General features: G+C 39.5%; 1 protein-coding gene across 3 annotated transcripts in view; it reads left to right on the top strand.

Annotated features, from left to right (window-relative positions):
• Positions 1–20600, top strand: part of xdh (xanthine dehydrogenase) — a 28491-nt gene that overhangs the window by 6987 nt on the left and 904 nt on the right. The window contains exons 5-33 of one of the 3 annotated variants that reach the window (XM_057829599.1): positions 5–131; positions 256–317; positions 1363–1437; positions 1525–1605; positions 1832–1976; positions 2052–2144; positions 2225–2376; positions 2507–2600; positions 7363–7472; positions 7786–7970; positions 8045–8207; positions 9022–9111; positions 9181–9350; positions 9473–9596; positions 9676–9795; positions 9934–10030; positions 10103–10227; positions 12404–12537; positions 12612–12699; positions 12836–12922; positions 12992–13183; positions 13252–13397; positions 13476–13557; positions 16047–16142; positions 17001–17204; positions 17275–17327; positions 17413–17527; positions 20197–20262; positions 20336–20524. In XM_057829599.1, coding sequence (XP_057685582.1) covers positions 5–131; positions 256–317; positions 1363–1437; positions 1525–1605; positions 1832–1976; positions 2052–2144; positions 2225–2376; positions 2507–2600; positions 7363–7472; positions 7786–7970; positions 8045–8207; positions 9022–9111; positions 9181–9350; positions 9473–9596; positions 9676–9795; positions 9934–10030; positions 10103–10227; positions 12404–12537; positions 12612–12699; positions 12836–12922; positions 12992–13183; positions 13252–13397; positions 13476–13557; positions 16047–16142; positions 17001–17204; positions 17275–17327; positions 17413–17527; positions 20197–20262; positions 20336–20524 — 3465 coding nt within the window. Of the gene's footprint in view, positions 1–4; positions 132–255; positions 318–1362; positions 1456–1524; positions 1606–1831; positions 1977–2051; positions 2145–2224; positions 2377–2506; positions 2601–7362; positions 7473–7785; positions 7971–8044; positions 8208–9021; positions 9112–9180; positions 9351–9472; positions 9597–9675; positions 9796–9933; positions 10031–10102; positions 10228–12403; positions 12538–12611; positions 12700–12835; positions 12923–12991; positions 13184–13251; positions 13398–13475; positions 13558–16046; positions 16143–17000; positions 17205–17274; positions 17328–17412; positions 17528–20196; positions 20263–20335; positions 20525–20600 lie in introns of all 3 variants that reach the window. The other 2 variants (XM_057829598.1, XM_057829600.1) reach the window with 2 other exon arrangements.

Below are 20600 nucleotides of genomic sequence, written 5' to 3'. Positions count from 1 at the left end.
TTAGGAGCGAATTGCTAAGGCCCATGGCTCGCAGTGTGGTTTCTGTACTCCGGGAATCGTCATGTCAATGTATGCACTGCTGAGAAATAACACCTCCCCCAAAATGGCTGATGTGGAGGAGGCCTTTCAAGGTAGCTCTTGTTATGGTTTTCAATCTGGGGTTGATTGTTTACAAACATTGTGAAATTTACTGTACATGATGTAATATTGGGATTTTTCATTGCATGCTACTTGTTCTATGCTTAACCTTTTCAGGAAATCTTTGTCGCTGCACTGGATATCGGCCCATTCTCGAGGCCTACAAGACCTTTACTGTGGTAAGACACAGGCAGTTCGATCTGTTTCCCAACCTTCATTAAGGGTTGAATTTGTTCTGTGAGCATGCTTTTAACTCAAAAGATTTATAATTCAAATAATTTTCCGCAATTTAAATGAATGGAAATACCAATAATCCATTCCAGCCTTCCCCCAAAACATCATTGCTGCAATATGTTTTTTTCAGGCCGAAAGCCTGTGAAGTCGCCACTCAAGTAGTACTGTAGTTGTTCTTCCTCTTCTTATCGTTCTTGTGGACACTAACATTGAAGTCCTACTCCTCCGTCATCCGGGAGTCAGTCATCTTGAAACTTGGTAGCTATATACCATGGGCCAGTATCTATCAATCGTCTGAGCTCAATTTTTTTATTTAATGTATCAGGACTGATTGATTGATTAATTACATATTTATTGTTGCTGTACATTACAAGTTGGGTAGTAGGGGCTATTCATCACAGCCTTCAGACAGCCTTTAAATAGGCATTTGATAAGGATTCCTCAACTTTATAAGATTTTTTGCTGCGTGGCCCACTTTTGTTTTTTTTTTTCAGCAATAAAATTCCAAGTTAATGATTATTCGTCAAAAACAATAAAGTTTATCAGTTTGAACATGAAATATCTTGTCCTTGAAGTCTATTAACTTAAATTAATTTGCCAAATATTTTATTCTGTTTTTACTTATGTTTCACAACGTCTCAACTTAATGGGTTAGGGGCTGTGCAAGTCTTTATTTTTAAAATGAAAAAACAAATTAAAACTCTTCAAATAAAAAATAGCAAAATGAGACAACAAGTAAATATTACTGCAAGCCCTCCCAGTTAGGGTGGATTGGGCATCTCTCCTGACAATGGCAGTACATAGGTTTGTTCTGGCTGTCACTTTAGCGTGTCATTGGCATAGATAGTCAAATAAAGATATATGTAATGAATAATTTTTGGAACAATTAAGCGAACTTGAATACTTTTACACAGCAAACTAATTAGGAATCACTCTAGAGAAGCTTATTACAATAAGCTCTATATTAAGTCTGTAAATCTGTCCCATTAGGATGGTGGATGCTGTGGTGGGAAAGGGTGGGTCAACGGCTGCTGTATGACCAATGGGAAAGCAGAAGAGAAGGAGGTGGATGTAGGCGTAAATGTGTGTCACTATAATGATGCAGTTGTTACAATATATTAAGACCATCCTAACATTACATTACGTTAACAGACGTCTTCAGGGCTGTTTAATGTTGCGGACTTTGCACCGCTTGACCCAACGCAGGAGGTCATCTTCCCTCCAGAGCTAATGGTGAGAAACGAAACAGTTCACCTGATATTTGTGAGCCTACAAACAGTTGTGTAGATGTCAATGAAAATAAGTTTACTTTTATTTCTGTACCTTATGAATTTTAAAGAGCTGAATCAGTTCTTCACCCCAATTTTTGAAAAAAAAATGTCAGTAGTTCTGCTTAAGACAAAGTATGTTTACGTCTGTTCCCTTTGCTTTTACACATCTACGCTTATGCCTCATTTAGTCCCTGAGCAAAAATCAGAAGACTCGCTCACTACGTTTCAGCAGTACTAGAGCAGTCTGGATGCAGCCTGCCAACTTGGACGAATTTCTTGATCTGAAATATAAACACCCTGATGCCCGAGTGGTGGTGGGAAACACTGAAGTGGGTACGTGTTTACAACACCCAGGCATACATTCAATAATGCTCATTATCCCAAGCCCCTGCTTTACCGTGTATGCAGGTATAGAAGTGAAATTCAAGAATATGTTGTATCCAGTAATCCTGGCTCCATCCTTCATTCCTGAACTCCACAGAGTGACACACACCGATAATGGTGATGATTGTGGCAGATCTTGACTCAACTCATGAGAATAAATGGATGGTTGGAAAAATATCTGTGGGACTTTCTTACAGGCATCATGTTTGGTGCTGCTTGCACACTCACCCATGTGGGTGTCGTACTGAAAAAGGCTGTTGAGGAACTGCCTTCTCATCAGACCCAATTCTTCCTTGCCGTTCTGGAGCAGTTGCGGTGGTTTGCGGGACAGCAGATTCGCAATGTTGCGGTGAGTGAGTCAAACCCTAACCCTAAAAAAAACGATACTCATAATGAAACTCATTGCTGACACCTGGGATAGGCTATTCCAGACTCTTGTCCAAGTAATGATAGAAAAATGTGTGTTTGCTGCTTTTCAGGCTGTTGGCGGGAACATCATGACTGCTAGCCCCATATCTGACCTGAATCCTGTCTTTATGGCAGCCAACTGCAAACTCACACTGATGGACAAAGGTAAGACCCAAAATCATCATCATCTGATAGATGAAGGGGTATGTGTTGTTACTAAAATTACTTAATATGACCAGAAACATTTGAGTCTTCATTCTATATTTAACTTAAGAACCATGTAATAGTACACAATTTGAAGCACTAGTAAAACTATTGTCGTACTTGGAACTGCTTTACCAAGAAAATGGCTGCACATTATATGACTGTCTATGGCATGCTAGTACATATGTAAAATGGCTAGCTTACAAAAGTAAAACGACAAGGGCGCATTGTTAGAATCACTGGGAAGCACTACTGTACTGGCCTCCAACCTATTCCACGAAGGCCCACTGTGGGTGCAGGATTTAATTCCAACCAAACAAGATGACACCTTTTCACCTATTGGGTGTTTTACAAGTGCAATCAACTGACTGCAGTCAGGTGCTGCTTGTTATAGCAGAAACCTCATTGGCTTAACTGTCTGTGCTGGATGGGTTGGAACAAAAACCGGGGCCTTGAACCGGTTTGGAAAAACCTGCTGTATGGTAGTCTACTACTGTATGACATTAGCGCAATGCATTACTGAACACCAGTGTTGGGCATGTTACTTTAAAAAAGTAATTAGTTACAGTGGGGAGAACAAGTATTTGATACACTGCCAATGGGTTTTCCCATTAGCAGTGTATCAAATACTTGTTCTCCCCACTGTACAGTTACTCACTACTTCTTCCAAAAAGTAACTGATTTAGTAACTGAATTATTCTATAGTAAAAGTAACTAGTTACCAGGGAAAGTAACTATTTCCGTTACTTTAAAAAGAAGTTGTTGTATGTCAAAGAATTTGAAATTTTCTGAGCAGTATTCGAGTCAGTTGAATAGAGAGGAACAGACAGGTAGTTGTGTTATAGAACCTTTTAATATTTATTGCACCTCACCAACAACAGATTTATCCTACACTTGAAGCGCAACAAAAATAAACAGATTTGAATTGCTTACCACAGATGTCGACAAAAGCTTTGCCCCGGGACATAAGTTACACTTTACATGCACGTTCTTTCCTTTAATTTCGACCAACTTGAAATAGTGTTTATATCTCCACCTCGTAAAGAACAAATTTTCCTCTGAATGCTCTGCCATCATATCCCACTGCATCTGTTTTGTGTGTGTGTGTGTGTGTGTTTGCTGCACGCGCTGTTCCGGTTTGTGTGTGAAAACACAGGCTCTGAAGTTTTTTTTTTTATTTATTTATTTTTTTTTACGAACTTTATTAACAACAAATGCACATATACAAACATGGGGTGAGACAATTCACATATAAACAACCGGCTCTGAAGTACGTGCACTACCTTGAGCGTTTACGTCACAGAGTGGGGGATCACCTGAGATTTGACAACAACGCAGCCATATTGGAAGCAGGTCTGACTCGCGGGACATTAAACTTTAACTTGCCAGTTCGATAAACAGACAAACTCATTACTAAAGTGAAGAACAGATATGTGATCAAACTTAAGGATGTGAACAATGTTGACCCTTACGAGCAAGCCGAAGACAATTGGAGTAAAGATGTCGACGGGCTTCCACAATTACGCGAAATGGACATTCTGCTGTATTTATTGTTTGGTGAATGTTACTTAACTCATCAGCGATTCCGAAATTACAAATCGCTACAAAGCTACGAACAGTTTTGCTGCGGATGGGTGCAGGACCTGCACATTATGACCGTATCAAACGGCAACTCCATCGTTCTTGCAAAGGTAGGCTATGTGTGTTTACTTTGTTAAAGTCTTGGATAACAAATAAACAGAGCAGAGTAGACTCGCTATGGCTGGTAGTTTCTTCAATTTATTCAAAGTAAGTAACTCACCGCTTTTGACCGGCAGTAACAGTAACGGCGTTGTAACGGCGGAAAAAAATAATTAGTTAGATTACCCCGTTACTGAAAAAATTTATAACGGCTTTATTCCCAGAGGTGAAAGTGGCTAGAATTTCTTGCCGGAACTCCCCAATGTGAAGGTCGCCACAGAGCCAGAAATTTTATTTATTTATTTTCTTTCATTTTGGGGGGAGTGTCAAACCTTTTAAACTACTGAAATACAAAGAAAACTGTTTTAGCACAATTATTTCTATGACACATGTAAAAACTGATTTTCATTCAAAATTGTAGATTGATATCATTGAAGCGATATTCTTTCATGACAGATCTCAGCTACTCTCAAGTTTAACCAGTTTGCATTATTTTATTGCAATGTTTTTCCTTATTCAGATTTGTTTCATGATTACCGTTAGTTAGACTTTACTTTGAAGGTAAATGCAGTTATTGCAATTTTGTTGTTTTATCACAATAGATCGGTTTATTTACATTTCAAAAACCAGAAGCCATTCACTTATCAATGTGATTGCACTTTAGTTTACATATTTAAATGTTCAGATATTAAGATTTGAATGAGGCAAAATAACATGCTTTTATCTCTCAAATATATTGTTATAATCATTTGTTTCAGATGTACTGTATTTGTTTTCTGTATAAAAAATAATTTGGTGTTCAAAAAATCTTTTTTCAAACGTGAGTCTTGAAAAAGAGAGGGTCGTCTTATAATCATGGCCAACTTATATTCGGGTCAATACTTTAATAAATATTGGTGGAAACGGATTACGCTGCACAAGTACGTTATTATACTTGTTGTTAACACTTTTGCATGTAAATCTGATGTTGGTAGATTGTTTTCTTCTTCGAGATGAGATGCATGTGTGGCAGCTTAGCATTTTTTTTTTTACATAGCGTTTTGACAGTTGCCGTCATATTTTCGGAATCAAAGCACTGTGTACCGGAACAGCATCCCGGCCCTGAATCATATACCGGAACTGCGTTCTGGCACTGAATCTTATACCGGAATTGGGTTCCTGACCGTTCTGGCCCACTTTCACCCCTGGTTTTTCCCAACACTGCTGAAAACTGCTTAAGCTAGGTTAACACTGCAGGTCTTAATGCACGAATTCGATTTTTTCGGGTTTTTCAGATTCGAGCAATGCATAAACTTGACAGCCTGAACAGGACAAGTCGCCTAGAAGTGGACCATTTCAAATCCGATCTGGGTCACTTTTGTATGTGGTTTAAATCAATCTGGGCCACATTTTTCCAAAATGTGGCAGCGGTCTGAACTGCCAAGTCTCCCAAATGGCGTACCGAACGCAGGCTATTTTTAGACCGTGATGGCGCATCGTAAAGCGGAACTAAAGCCGAAGTGGGACATTATAGACCCGCCCTCACATAGAAACAACGTAATTTGTGCTACTTTTCTCCGGTAATCTTTCAAAAACGAACATGCCGATCACATATTGCTTTTTTGTAACTTGTAGAAACTACTCTAGACATTACGACATATGTTATGACACGAACGGATGTTTTCTTCATACGTTTCCTGAAACCAAAAACTCGGAGGAAAAAATATACAGAATGAATCAACTTGCGCCGACTCTTAACGACAGCTCGGTGAATCCATTCACATTTCATATGGAGTAAACATTTTGTTGGGTTGGCATGGTCTTTCAGACGACAAAAAGGGTAAGCCAACTTTAACTTTTTAACTTATTTTTTAGCGTGACGTGCAGTGCTGCTTCTGTCTGACAATGAATGACCTGAAAATAATTAAAATGGTATCTGACTGCCAGTTACCTTTTCTGTTGTTAAAAAAAACAACTTTAGTAAGGGTGAAGTGTAAATAAATTATAGAATTAAGATTTGTTATCAATGAAAAAATGAAAAGTGTTCGTTGGCTGTCACTGAGTAGCATTTGCGATCGCTACACAAAACTAACTACATTACCCCCAAGAACGGTCAGAAACTTAGGACAACCAGAGGATATAATGTATAAGAAAGACAGGACTGGTGGTAAATGATAGCTTGTTGAAACAGGAGAATGTCATTGTCAGTCGCGTAAGAAAAAGGTGTCGATAAAAAAGCTAAGGCTATGCTTTGGTCGGCTCGTTTATTTAGTCTTTTTCAGTCCTCGACACTCAAGCCATCTATTTAACTGAACATTTTTATGTTCTTCCACATCTTTGCCAGTGAATTTGGCACCAGGGACATAATTTTCGGAGAGAATTGGTAGGTTTATCTCTGTAAACATCTCCTTCGTACATGATTTCCATTCATTTACTATTGGGGACAAGCTCTCGTTTGTCCCCCACTTTGCAACAATAGCTAACGCAATGAATATTAATGAGCGGAAGTGACGTGTTGCTTGCCGTACGCCATTGGAGTTCATGCGGCAATTATGTCAGCCAGAGCGAGAGCGGCAGTCAGGACGTCAGCGATGTAGCTGTACTTTTGTGTTTTACGCAGGACGCAGGCTTGACCACAGTCATAAAAAATAAAATGAAAAAAAGGATGAGCTGATAATGCTCGATTTTCTTTCTGTGCGCCAAATGAGCAATATTTCAGTATTGCTTACATGGCCGAGTCGGGGCAAACTGGCGCACAGTGCATGCATGCGTTCTATCAATCCATTTAAGCTTTGAATATGAGACTAAACGGGGATTATTAATGCCTGTTATTTGTGTCCTCTTTTTGGAAATCAAAGTATGATCACCCTGGAATGATGTACAGCCAGAATGCATAGTTATTTGTCTTGATGGTTCTGCACGTGCGGGTCAGTTTGCTCAGCGCGTGTCGGACTGCGAATTAGTGCAAATGCGTAATACTTGCTCAAATGGATTTAAGTCATCATGTCCTCAGCAGTTTACAAATACTTGGTTTGACCTGCCTTCTCATTTTCTGCTCATATAGATGGCAGTCGTGTGGTTCACATGGACGACAGTTTCTTTGTGGGTTACAGAAGGACTATTCTGCAACCACAAGAAATCCTGCTGTCCATCGAGGTCCCCTACAGCAAGAAGGTAGCACAACACTATAGCTAACCACTGATAGGCGCCCTGTATCTACATTCTGAATAAAAACAGGACCAGCAAAAATGTTATTGATTGCGTAATCAAGGATCAATCCATTACCTAGCAGAGGTGTGCTCACACTCATACTTTACTCACTCGATGCCAACTGTTCAAATAGATTGGACATCTATCGCCGTCCTTGGCAGTGAACTCTTTTAAAGTGGCAGTATACATACAGATAGGACTTTTTCAGTCACCCATTCATAACCCCTGGTGTCCTCCAAACTCTTCAGTTGCTAATGTTCCTTTTTGTCTTCCCTAGTATCAGTTTGTGTCGGCCTTTAAACAGTCACCTCGCCGAGAAGACGACATCAGTATTGTGACGGCAGCAATGAGTGTCACTTTCACACCCGGGACGTGTGCTGTGGAAGATTTAAGGCTAAGCTACGGCGGTATGGCAGCGACCACTGTGCTTGCAAAAAATACGGCAAATAAATTGTTGGGAAGGTACCAAAATCACCGTGAATAGAATTGAAATAGAGGAAGAAAGGGATAACCCAGCATCTCTTGCTGTCATGCAGATGCTGGGGAGAGGAATTGCTGGAAGAAGCTTGCTCCTCATTGGCGGAAGAGATGACCTTGGATCCGTCTGCCCCTGGGGGCATGGTGACGTACCGGCGAACTCTTACTCTGAGCCTATTCTACAAGTTCTACCTGACTGTGCTACAAAAGCTCCGAGGGCAGGTCAGTAATGTGTCATTTGGCGGGTGCAACTAGCAGAGGTGGGGGTATGTCATATACAGGTATTTGCAGGCGCCTGTTGTGTACCCTGTTGAGTAAACCCTATTGAGATAATGTAAATAGGCAAGATTTGACAAGTCATGTAGTTCAAGTCTGAGCCAAGCCGAGCCTTTTGAATACAAAGTCGACTGTTTCGTAAGTTTAGCCGAACAAATCCTTACTGTATTTTGGACTCAATTCAAGTCAAGTAACTGCTTCCTCACCTCTGACAACTAAACAATGAAGCCGTCTAGTCAGGGCCGGCCCAGGCCATTTGGGGGCTCTAAGCAAAATAATGCCAAGGGGCCCGTATTTTTGGCCCACCATTTCGTCACAGTGTACTGTGAAACCCATACATGCAATCCAACCCATCCCTCCATATTTTGTATATTAACCAGATTTTGTTGCACTGCACACTTCAAACTTCTCACCCCAAATGATTGTCAGTACTTAAGTAGATGGTGCCAAACCTTTTTCTAAAAGTGGAAAAGAAAGAAGGAAGAACTTTTATATTTTAAGCTTGTAATCAAGTATAAAAACTCTCAAAAGTCAAATAAAGCAAACTGTCGTAAACTGATGTTTGCATAGATAAACGGCAATGCGCGTCACATTTTTCATGATGCTCTATTAACAACGCATGAAATGAGGTTACCAGATTGGGGGCCCCCTAGTGGTCAGGGGCCCTAAGCAGCTGCATAGTCTGCTTTTAGGCAGGGCCGGCCTTGCGTCTTTGAAAAAAAAAAAAGAACTTGAGCTTATATGGGTTTTCGTCTGTCAGGGTCTGAATGTGGAAGAGGTCAGATCTGATTTCCTCAGTGCAACAGAGATTTACAATCAAGAAATACCATCCAGCGTGCAGATCTATCAGGTACAGCCCACATGTTCGTTCACAGTTTCCATTTGTAATGGAGGAAGCAAATGGAGCTTTCATCTACAGGAGGTGCCACCTTCTCAAAACCAAGATGATGTGCTGGGCCATCCCGTAATGCACCTCTCAGCCCTGAAACAGGCGACAGGTGAAGCGGTGTATTGCGACGATATACCGCTATTTGAGAACGAGGTGTACTTGGCGCTCATTACCAGCACTAAGCCACACGCTCGCATCCGGTGAGACTCACTTCAGTCACATGCATGCACCTGCTTTGATATAAATATACAGTGTTATATTTGTCCCCAACCTTTATTTTTGCCACAAGAAAGGGTCAACTCTTCTTGTGTTTGTCTTACAGCTCCATTGACTCCTCTGCAGCCGAATCTTCGCCAGGCTTTATTAGTTGTGTCTTTGCTGGCGACATTCCTGGCAGCAACGTCACCGGGATATTCCACGATGAGACTGTTCTTGCTGATAGCCTGGTATGTATGTTTCTGTCTAGTCGAGCCATCGCACGGGTCACACTTGATCCAACTATGCAATTGTTATTCTTCAATACAGGTCACGTGTGTGGGTCACATCATTGGCGCTGTTGTGGCTGACACCCAGCTTAATGCCCAGCGAGCTGCCAAAGCTGTCAAGATCCAGTATGAGGAAATGCAACCTATTATCACCATACAGGTAAGGAAACCTTTTTCTGAGATCCCAAATAGCGTGCGCTAAAATGCACGTTTACTCACAATAATTGATCACACACACACTTGCTGATTAAAGTCTTAAATATGGAAAACTAGATTCAAACTGTGGTATGCTTGATAGGAAGCCATTGCTGCGCAGTCCTTCTATCAGCCAATTAGAAAACTCCAGAGAGGAGACCCAGAAGCGGGATTTAAACAGGCAGACCACATCCTGGAAGGTAAAATAATGAACCCATGAATGCAAATGGGTTTGTTACAACATCTTGTACTTCTGACTGATTGACTGACAGGTGAGATGCACATTGGCGGTCAAGAACATTTTTATCTGGAGACCAACTCGACTGTGGCAGTCCCTAGAGGGGAAGATGACGAAATGGAGATTTTTGTATCCACTCAGAATCCCTCAGAGACACAGGTAAGGTGTTTTTATTTTGTTTTATTTTATTTTTTATCTTAGATTGTATAAAGAGCCCAAATATTCTTAAATCATTGGCTGTCTAAACTTCTCTAAAAATGTTCAGTTTTTTCATTGGCTACAAAGTACATTTGGCTTATTACCATGTACCAAGATTGTAATTGTTTTTTATTTTTCATTATAGTTCAGTTTTATTTAGTTTAGGTTTTTTTTTTCTCTAATTCATTTCGTTTTAGTTAGTTTTTTGGTTAGATTTTCTATTTTTCATTTTTTCCCATTTTCATGGACCTATGAGTTTATTATTTTTTTATTTTAGCTTTTCATGCAGTTGGTTGTTATTCAGGTGCAGGATTTAAAAAAAAGAAAATAAAATTCCACAAAACCCATTTTTCCAAAATTTCATTGTATTAATAGTCATTTTGATGTGAATATTGATATACTGTATACATTTATATATATATGTATAATATAGTTTTGTGAACACAAAATGAAATTTCATTTAGTTCTTTTCTTTCTTTTGATTATGGTTTGTAATTATCTTTGACATGAATCAACCTGCCACTTTTAACTGTCAAACTGAGGAAACAGATCAACAAATGTCATACTGATGTAACTGCTTTAATGCATAGACTTCATGATATATTGACGGGACACGGGGCGCGGGGCCGATTAATAGGGGGCCTATCTCCGTCAAAGCTGACCGAGTGGAAACACAAACAGCTTTTTCCGTTGAAAATTCTTGTGAATAAAGGCTTAAATCCCTGAATTTTTTATATATACGTAAAACAGTATCGATTCTTGGTTAAGAGCAAAAAAAAAAAAAAAAGGCGGTAGTTAGCATTTATTTTAGGTAAAATGTCAAATGTGCTGCTAGTCTTTTAGTCATTGTGGCGCCGCCTTATCACCACAAAGAGCGTTTTATGTTAATAAATTCTTGTGAATAAATGCTTAAATCCCTGAATTCTTTATAGATATGGATGTAAAACAGTTTCGACTCTTGTTTAAAAGCAAAAAAAAACGGGCAGTAGCATTTATTTTACGTAAATATGTCGAATGTGCTGCTAGCCTTTTAGCTACTGTGCCGCAGCCTTATCACCACAAAGAGCTTTTTACTTTAATAAATTCTTGTGAATAAATGCTTAAATCCCTGAATTCTTTATAGATATGAATGTTCAACTGTCTCGATTCTTGGTTAAAAGCAAAAAAAAAACAGGCAGTTAGCATTTATTTTACGTAAATATTGCAAATTATGACGCCAATCCCGTAGCGGTTAATTTCTCCCATTGATTTTTTTCACATTTCAAAATGCAATATAATAATATAATAAAAATATAATAATTACCTTGAATCCTTGAACAAGTCACTCTTGAGACAATCCTTCCTGTTTGTATGGGGTACAGCGTTCGTATTTTTCAACCTAAATCCGGCGTTGGATCGCTGCATGTGTTTGAGAATAACTCCCACTGACTTCGACCGACTGAAGCGGACTTTGGGACGGCCCCCTACCTGAAGGCGTGGCGCAGTGTCTGGGCGAGGGGTCTCGTCAATATCATTATGAAGACTTATGTTTAACGTTATTTTATGAATAACATTAATGGCATCTTGAGGATGTGAGGATTTGGTTGTGCGCTGGTGATGAATCACCTGCAGACATAATGCTCATTAGTTTTGTCATTTCGTTTCGTCTCTTCCAAGAAAACATACAGGAGTGATAAACCTGAAGCAAGCACACACACACACACTATAACATTTTGTCTCTTTAACCCTTTCATGCACATTTTTTTTTTTTGAATAAAATGTTTGCAGGGAACTAATTTAACTCATTGGTTGCCATTGATGGTGCTAAACGTCCAATCCATTTTTTTCTCTGAGTGGTGAATGAACGAAAGATCTGCCACTCCCAGTCAAAAACGATTGAACGTCAACTGCCATCATTAGCATACAATGAATGAAATACTATGAAAATCAAATCAGCTTTCAAGTGTTTCTTAGAGCCGTGACCTGTCCGTATGTCTGTTTTTATTCATTTTAATTTATTTACATTGTGTTCATTTATAGATATATTTATAATCACCAAAAATTATATGAAAAATATAATAATGATTAATTATTTTTAAAATGTTAGTGAATGGAGTATTATAGTGGTTAACCAAGATTTTGATTGTTTGCATGTCAGTTCCTGGTGGCGAAGGCGTTGGGCGTCCCTGCCAACAGGGTGGTAGTCCGTGTAAAAAGGATGGGTGGAGGCTTTGGCGGTAAAGAGAGTCGGAGCACCATACTCTCCACCGTCGTCTCCGTTGCAGCACACAAGTACTTCAGTCTTTCACCTCTCTTACGTGCTTGTACGCTTATACTGACACTCCTGTTTTCTGCTTGTTCACTAGGCTGCGACGGCCTGTCAGATGCATGTTGGACAGAGATGAAGACATGCTGATAACTGGGGGAAGACACCCATTTTATGGAAAATATAAGGTACAAAGGAGTTTTTTTCATACGGAAAAGTTTTAGTTGTTTGTATGTGTTATTTTTTTCCAATATAACCTTGATGATGTGAATAGTAGGTAAAAGCCAAGTGAATACAACTTTCTATGTTCCTTCCTTTCTCAAGGTGGGCTTCCTGAAGAGTGGGAAAGTGGTAGCACTGGATGTGTGGTACTACAGCAATGCTGGAAACTCTTGTGATCTCTCTCTCTCCGTGAGTATTCCATATCTCGCGTTTGAGTGTTGATGCATTTAGTTTATTTGATGACACTTTTTTGTTGAGGTCATGGAGCGTGCTCTGTTCCACATGGAGAACTCGTACAACATTGAAAATGTGTGCGGTCACGGCGTTTTGTGCCGCACCAACCTGGCGTCAAATACTGCCTTTAGAGGATTTGGAGGTCCCCAAGGCATGATGTTGGCTGAGAGCTGGATAACCGAAGTGGCTCAGAGTCTGGGACGGCCTGCCGATGAGGTCTGTGGTTTTCTTGAAACAAAATAGTGAGCTAGATGAGCATCCGGTCACTATCTGTCCTCTGGAAGGTTCGAAGACTGAACCTATTTCGACAAGGTGAAATGACACCATACAACCAGGTCCTGGAACAGTGTACTTTGGACCTTTGTTGGGATGAGTGTATGTCCCGCTCACACTACCGGCAGCGGCGAGATGCTATAGAACTCTACAACAGGTGGGCTAGTATTTAGAGAAGATGTTATCGTCACTCGGAAAGTTGTAGCCTAAAACGAAGTCTGTATCTTGTTGGCAGACAGAACCGATGGACCAAACGAGGCCTTGCTATCATACCAACCATGTTCGGCATTAGCTTCACTGCTGTCTTTCTTAACCAGGTAGGATTCATAGGCACACATTGCTGTTATAATGTTAAAATGTCTTGTCGTATTGACGGGCAGGACCGTGGCCTCACACTAGACCCTCCTATTACTTTGCTAGAAGAAAAAGACTTCAATATACAGTGGTACCTCAACATATGATCGCATCGATGCACGATCTTTTCGACATTGTTAGGTTTTGTGTTGGTTCCCTCCTAGTGTGTTTCTATGATTGCCCATTGATTTCACCTGTTGTGCCTGCTCCTAGTGTAGCCGCCAACCTGCATCCTTCTGTGTCACCCATCTGTTCCTTGTTGTCTCGTTACCCCTCGTCTCTGTGTGTATATAGGCTCCCAGTTTCTTTTCACTCCTTGTTGCGTCATTGTCAGTGTCAAAGTCGAAGTCCTGCCCAAGCCCTCGTGTACTAGTCCCTCCGATAAATTAAGTTTTGTTTGAACATTGCCTTTTTGATCCCCAGTCCTTTTGGTTGTACTTTGTGTTTTTGTTAGTTATTATTAAAACTTTTTTTGAGTTCACAGCCACCTGCCTTGCTGCCTTTTGTTTCCCTGCATTTGGGTCCACACCACCAGCCTGCCCGCATTTCGTGACAGACATCCGACGTAAAATTTGACTCGCCATTTGTTTCTACATCTGACAACATGAAAATACGTCAAATTATGACAGCGCAGCAGTTTTCTTTTTTTTCCCCCACAAGACAGATGCACGGCGGATTTTCTTGTGAGAGAAATCAACTTGGGTTCCAAGAATGTTAGTGCAGGTGGTTTTAAAAAATGGAAAAAAAGTGACTCTTACCATTGAAATGAAGATGGAAATGATAGAAAAATATGAGCGTGGTATGCGCGTCCGTGAACTGGCTCGACAATACAGCTGTAGAATGTCTATGATCTCAGCGGTCCTCCTCCGACCTCCGTTCGCCAGTCTTTATAAGATAAGGTGACAATTATTATTATTGTAACATCGTCGAAAAGATCACCAACTTCGTCAGGTTTTTAATCATTTATTTCAGAACTTGTGCAACACAACATGCCTACTGTCCGCCGCAGCTATACGTGAAAAGTGAAAAAAGGCCTCTCTCGCTCTGTCATGTCAAACACGCGGTGCGTTCAGGTACACCACGCAAAACACATCTGCCACATTAGAACCCGAGTCGTTACATTATTATAGGTATTATTATTAGGAGTAGGAACCTCTTAAGAACCCGAGTCGTTACATTATTATAGGTATTATTATTAGGAGTGGGAACCTCTTGGTACCTCACGATACGATACGATTTGCGATACAAAGCTCACGATAACGATGATATGACGATACGATGATGCAACGATTATCGATCCATTGGTCAGGAAATAATTCTAGGATATTCTACAACAACTAATAAACAGAAAAACAAGCTTCTGCTGTGAATTGGAATGTGTTTATCACTAGTAGACGTCCAATCCATTTGAACCTCCTGCTTCAAACGAATTGAACGTCTATGGCCGTGAGTGGCAGCCAATGCCAGACACTGAGGTATTTTTCGGCCATTTAAGGTCATTTACCTGTTGATTTTCAGATATTTCCTGATGATTTTGGGGTATTTTATGGATCACTTCCTGTTTATTTTCAGTTACAGAACAGGAAGTGACCTGGGAATCACCCAAATAAATAGGCAGTGACTCAAACTCAACAGGAAATTACCTATAAATGCCCTAAAATGAACAGCCAGTGACCTGTAAATGCCCTAAAAATGGGACAGAATGACTGGGAATGCTCTGGTTTCGAATGAACGAACATTCCCAGCCTAAATGGATTTGGCGTCGAGCACTTTCAATGCCGCCTTAGATTTACCTGAGACACTATTATGGTGAAAGATTTTGGTAGCAACTTGTTGGTTCCTTTTTATTTTTTTTTTAGACATTGACTCCTTTTTAAAACGATATCTCGATTCTTGGCAGGCGCATATCGATAACCTTTTGGGATACAAAGTATAACAATATATCACCATTTCGATATTTTGTCACACCCCTAACTATTATTATAAAAATAATACTATTATTACACTATTATTCCCATTTTCATTCATAATTTATTTGTTTTGCTCTGTATAATTGCTATTTGCAATAGTTCGAGTATTTATTATGGATTTCGTATAGGTTTTCGGGCTGTGAAATCAATTAATGGAATTACAATGTATTCTTATGGGAAAATCCTGCTAGACATACGATCATTTCGACTCACAAACAAGGTCTTGGAACGAATTAACTTCGTATGTAGAGGTGCCACTGTAATGAAATCCTGAAAAAACATTTTCATACAAATAAAAAAAAGCCAAAAAATATTAGTTTTTTTCCCCTTCAAAGGTACAATTAAATAAAACTTATAATATTTGTTTTCAACATTAAAAGATGCATACTTTTGAAAATGGATGATGGGTCTATGGCCAGAATGGCAACTGAATGCACACAATTAAACTAAGCTGTAATTGCTTTTTATATTTTCTTCTATAGGCTGGTGCACTGGTTCACATTTACACAGATGGCTCTGTTCTAGTGTCTCATGGTGGGACCGAAATGGGACAGGGACTTCATACCAAGATGGTCCAGGTAATTTTGAGACCTCAGAGAAACAAATTATTACAAATAGGGTTGCACCGATAAATTTTTTTGCTTCCGGATACCAATTCCGATACCTGCTCGAGTAGTATCGGCCGATGCTGATACTACGTTTTTATTTTCTTTTAATACTAAATTACTGCATACTCACTTCAATGTGAAGTAATTGCTATCAGACACTGCTTAGCTCATTGGCTGCCATTGATGGCACTTGACATTTGAAGTGGGAGGATTCATTAATTCACTGCCACTCTCCCACTTTTCATAGATTGGACATCCACTAGTGATAAATTGATTTCAATTCACTGCTGAAGCATGAAAAGACCTGTTATTGCCTTTACCAAAATGGCTTCAGGGCTGCCATGTTGGGGGGGCGATGTTCCCATCAATGCTTTGACGTAAAATTAAGTCATATCTAGCTTACCTGTATATCACAACCAGATTTTAAAAGATTATTTTATTAATATCAAATCATCTGCTATTTTCTCACTGACTGCCATTGACAGTGCTAGACGTCCAATCTATTGGAAGCGGACGTTCATTCGTCGCCACCCTCCCACTTCAAAAGCAATGGCCGTCTACTCATGATAAGCTCATTTAAACGATTGGACGTCCATCATCGTCTTGGAAAAGGCGAAAAGTAATCTTTTTTACGGCGGTGGAAACTAGATCTCAAAAAGTACACATTGCATGGTATCAGCACATTATTTCTTAGTACTCCTTGGTACCGATGACGTCATTTTAATCCCGTATTGGTACTAGGTATCAGTGGACTAAACAATACTTGTATCGGTATCAGTGCAACACTAATTACAAGAATTAGAATTTGAACAACATCTATCGTAACAGGTGGCCAGCCGGGTTCTTGGTATTCCCTGCTCAAAGATTCACATATCGGAGACCAGCACTCAAACTGTCCCTAACACAAGTGCGACCGCTGCCTCAGCTTCCTCGGACCTTAACGGGGCTGCTGTCAGAAACGCTTGCCAGGTCCTCAGTCAGCGCCTAGAACCTTACAAGAGCAGAAATCCCAAAGGATCTTGGGAAGACTGGGTGAGGATCATATAGAGCATCTCTTCCTTGAAAAGACTGCTTACATTGAGTTGCTGTGTCTGCGTTTCAGGTGAAAGCAGCATACTTCGACCGAATCAACCTGAGTGCAAATGGCTTTTACAAGTGGGTTCGTGTTTAAGCTGTTCTGCTGTTGTTGTTTTAGTAGATAGTAAATAGTCCAGTTTCAATGTTCGCTGTTCCGTGGCAGGACTCCAGATCTTGGATACAGCTTCGAAACCAACTCTGGTCGAGCATTCAACTATTTCAGCTATGGAGTTGCCTGTTCTGAGGTGGAAATCGACTGTTTAACCGGAGCTCACAAGGTTCGGAAGCGAAAAACAAACAAACAAACAAACAGACAAAAAAAAAAAAAAAGAGAGTTGCTACAATGTTTTCATTTTACCTTTACCTACCGTGTGCAATACGGCACTTTATCATTTCCACATATCTTTAACAAAGACTTGACAAGTCTGGTAGTGCATAGTAAGAATCAGTGTCGGGAAAGTTCATTTTCTGTATGAACAAGTTCAAAATTGCAGTTCATACATTTTAATACAAGCTGTTCTGTTCATAGTTCATAATTCCACATTTTGAACTTAGGTCCATGGTTTAAAAAAAACAAAAACTTTAGTAGTTCTGTTCTTTCTCCTCCCCAATAATTGCTGCAAGCTATTATTGCATTACCATTACCAAAGAATGCTAATTCACCACCATTAAAGCTTCAGGAGCAAAAGCTGCCGTTAAAAAAAAACAACAAAAAAAAACAGCCGTGACAGGCAGCTTGGGTTGCCAGATTGGATAGTTTTCCACTAATAAGGTTTGTTTTTTTATTGTGTGGTTTTAGCCTATGGCTTTATCTCCATTTTTGTCAGAAAGGTTCTAATTCTGAACTTATGAACGAGGTGATGAACGCAGCTCACAACCGCTAGCATGTTCACAGTGTCGTTCATGACAAAATATGATGCGTTCAATTTATGTACGCCCGAAATATAAATGTGTAAATGAACGATCGTTCATCGAACGCGTTCTTGCACAACACTAGTAAGGACATACAGTTGTTCCTTGAGATATAAGGGGGTAAATATTCCACTTGTTTTTTGAGACACAAGCAAGTATTCAGCCAATTTTTTGCTATGATTTGTGAGTAAAAATGTAAAATATGAGCACATTATCATAGCAGTCAACTCACTTCACAACAAGCAGAACTTTGGCTAATAGTTAAATTCATGCTGTTTATTGTCACTTCCAGTTAAGGTTTTCTACAGTATCAAACTAAAATTTAAGCAACGGAAAAAAAGAAAATCCTGCCCTGCTTTGATAAATTTGTTTTGTAATCTTGAAAATGACACAAGATACAAAACATATTCAATGTCAAGCTGTTTTAAACCCTTTATGGTACAGTATACAGTATAACTAGTATAACTGCAGATTCAAATGGTGATCTCCATACACAAAATATCCTTATTTTTCTCTTAAACTTCTCAACAGGTAGGCAAAGTGCAGACACCAGAATAAATTGAAGTATTATATTTGGCCAAAAAAGACTTAATTTTCTAAATTCTATTTACAGTAATGTTCAGTGGTGCCTCCAGAATTTTTTCATAGGGGTGGCCGGATGGGGCCACTTAAAAAATCTCGGAGTGGCGCACCAAAACTGAAAACCATAATTTCAGGTTTTTTATTAAGTTTTTGTTGTAGTGAACAAACCGGTAGAAAATGATCAGAAAGACTTAAGGACATGCCTACTGATATTCTTTGGTTTATTGTATTATAATTCTTGTCACTAAATATTTAATGTGCATAGTCCGTAACAGTCCAGTCAACATTTTGAGTTCCACAACCATTCTGTTTTATTGTGTTCTAGTATACATTAGGCATGTTTTATTGTGTTCTGTATATATTAGGCATAAGGTGTACATTTAACAAAACCAAACAATTACTGGGAAAAAAGCAGGTACTGGCAAATACCAGTAAAAGCAAGTACAGAAACAATCATACTTAACTGGATATTTTCCAACACGATGTTAATGTAACACAAAAACAATTATTACTGAATTAATGAAATATAACAATAAGAACTTCTCCAATGGGATAAATATGCCCTGATTTTATTACCAGGCTATCAGTATTCCTCAGCACAGTTTTAATCGTCTGTTGCTGTGTTTTTTTGCAAACGCATCCCCAAAGTCATCAAGATTTATGGGCCTAGCCTTTCATGATTCAACTTAGCTCCCCCAAATTGTTCTCTTTTTCTCCTCCTTTGCTAACTTTCTTCTTAAAATAAGAAGAAATGTCTGTCGACCTTCTCTTCATTGTCTAAAAATTGACATACCCTAGACAACAGCAGCTAGTGTTAGCTACGTAGCTGTTACACAAGTCGGACATTACACAGTCGAACACATAAAAAAGCTGTTGTAACAGGTGTGTAACATCACCATTCAGCTCTATGAGAGCACACATCACGATGGCGCATACTTTCCCCAGTTCTTCTACCAAAGAATATTCGGATTTACATACTTACCTACAGTCTTCTCTCTTAACTCTTGTGTCGTTCACCGGTGTCAATATGTGCTACCAAGTCAAGCCCACTGAGCTACTACAATATAACGTTGCTGGCCAGTTGGATGGCCCACAAATTTATAGGGGGGCTTTGGCCCCCTGTGGACACCCCCTGGTGGCGCCAATGGTAATGTTTTATAGATTACAGCAGCACTGAGCGTTTTTTTTTTTTTTTTTTTTTTGAATTATTATTAAAGGAAAAAAACATGTTATTTGAATGGGGGTTGGGAATGTAATAATCAAATTTCCATTCATTTGAATGGGGAAAAGATAATTGCACATGTCGAGGTTAAAGTGTGATCCCATACAAATTAAACTTGTATTTCATAGTGGTTATCATAGTATAGTTTTGTTTTTGTTGTTGTTTTTTTAATCACGATCAAAGTGTCAACACTATAACTACACAAATTCATTCTACATGTGCTTAATTCAGAACCTGAGCACTACCATTGTCATGGATGTTGGAGTTAGCCTCAATCCTGCAATAGACATCGGACAAGTAAGTTAAGAAATCAACAAATTCACAACGTTTTATTGTTGCATGGAGCTCAACATTATCCATTTGTCTTCAGGTGGAGGGGGCATTCATGCAGGGTCTGGGTCTGTTTACATTGGAGGAGCTTCACTACTCACCCAAGGGTGTCCTCCTCACCCGGGGTCCGGGTTCTTACAAAATCCCGGCCTTTGGTGACATTCCAAGCGAGCTAACTGTGTCGTTGCTCCGTGACGCACCCCATGACAAGGCCATTTTTGCTTCCAAGGTAACTGTCACGCTATGGCTATGAGTGTTCTGTGTATTAGGAGAACAAGTAAAGAGTAGGAATTACTGTGGTGATT

This window comes from Corythoichthys intestinalis, chromosome 2, assembly GCF_030265065.1.
Source record: "Corythoichthys intestinalis isolate RoL2023-P3 chromosome 2, ASM3026506v1, whole genome shotgun sequence".
NCBI classification, from domain to species: domain Eukaryota; kingdom Metazoa; phylum Chordata; class Actinopteri; order Syngnathiformes; family Syngnathidae; genus Corythoichthys; species Corythoichthys intestinalis.
This window is presented reverse-complemented; position numbering and strand designations above follow the sequence as displayed.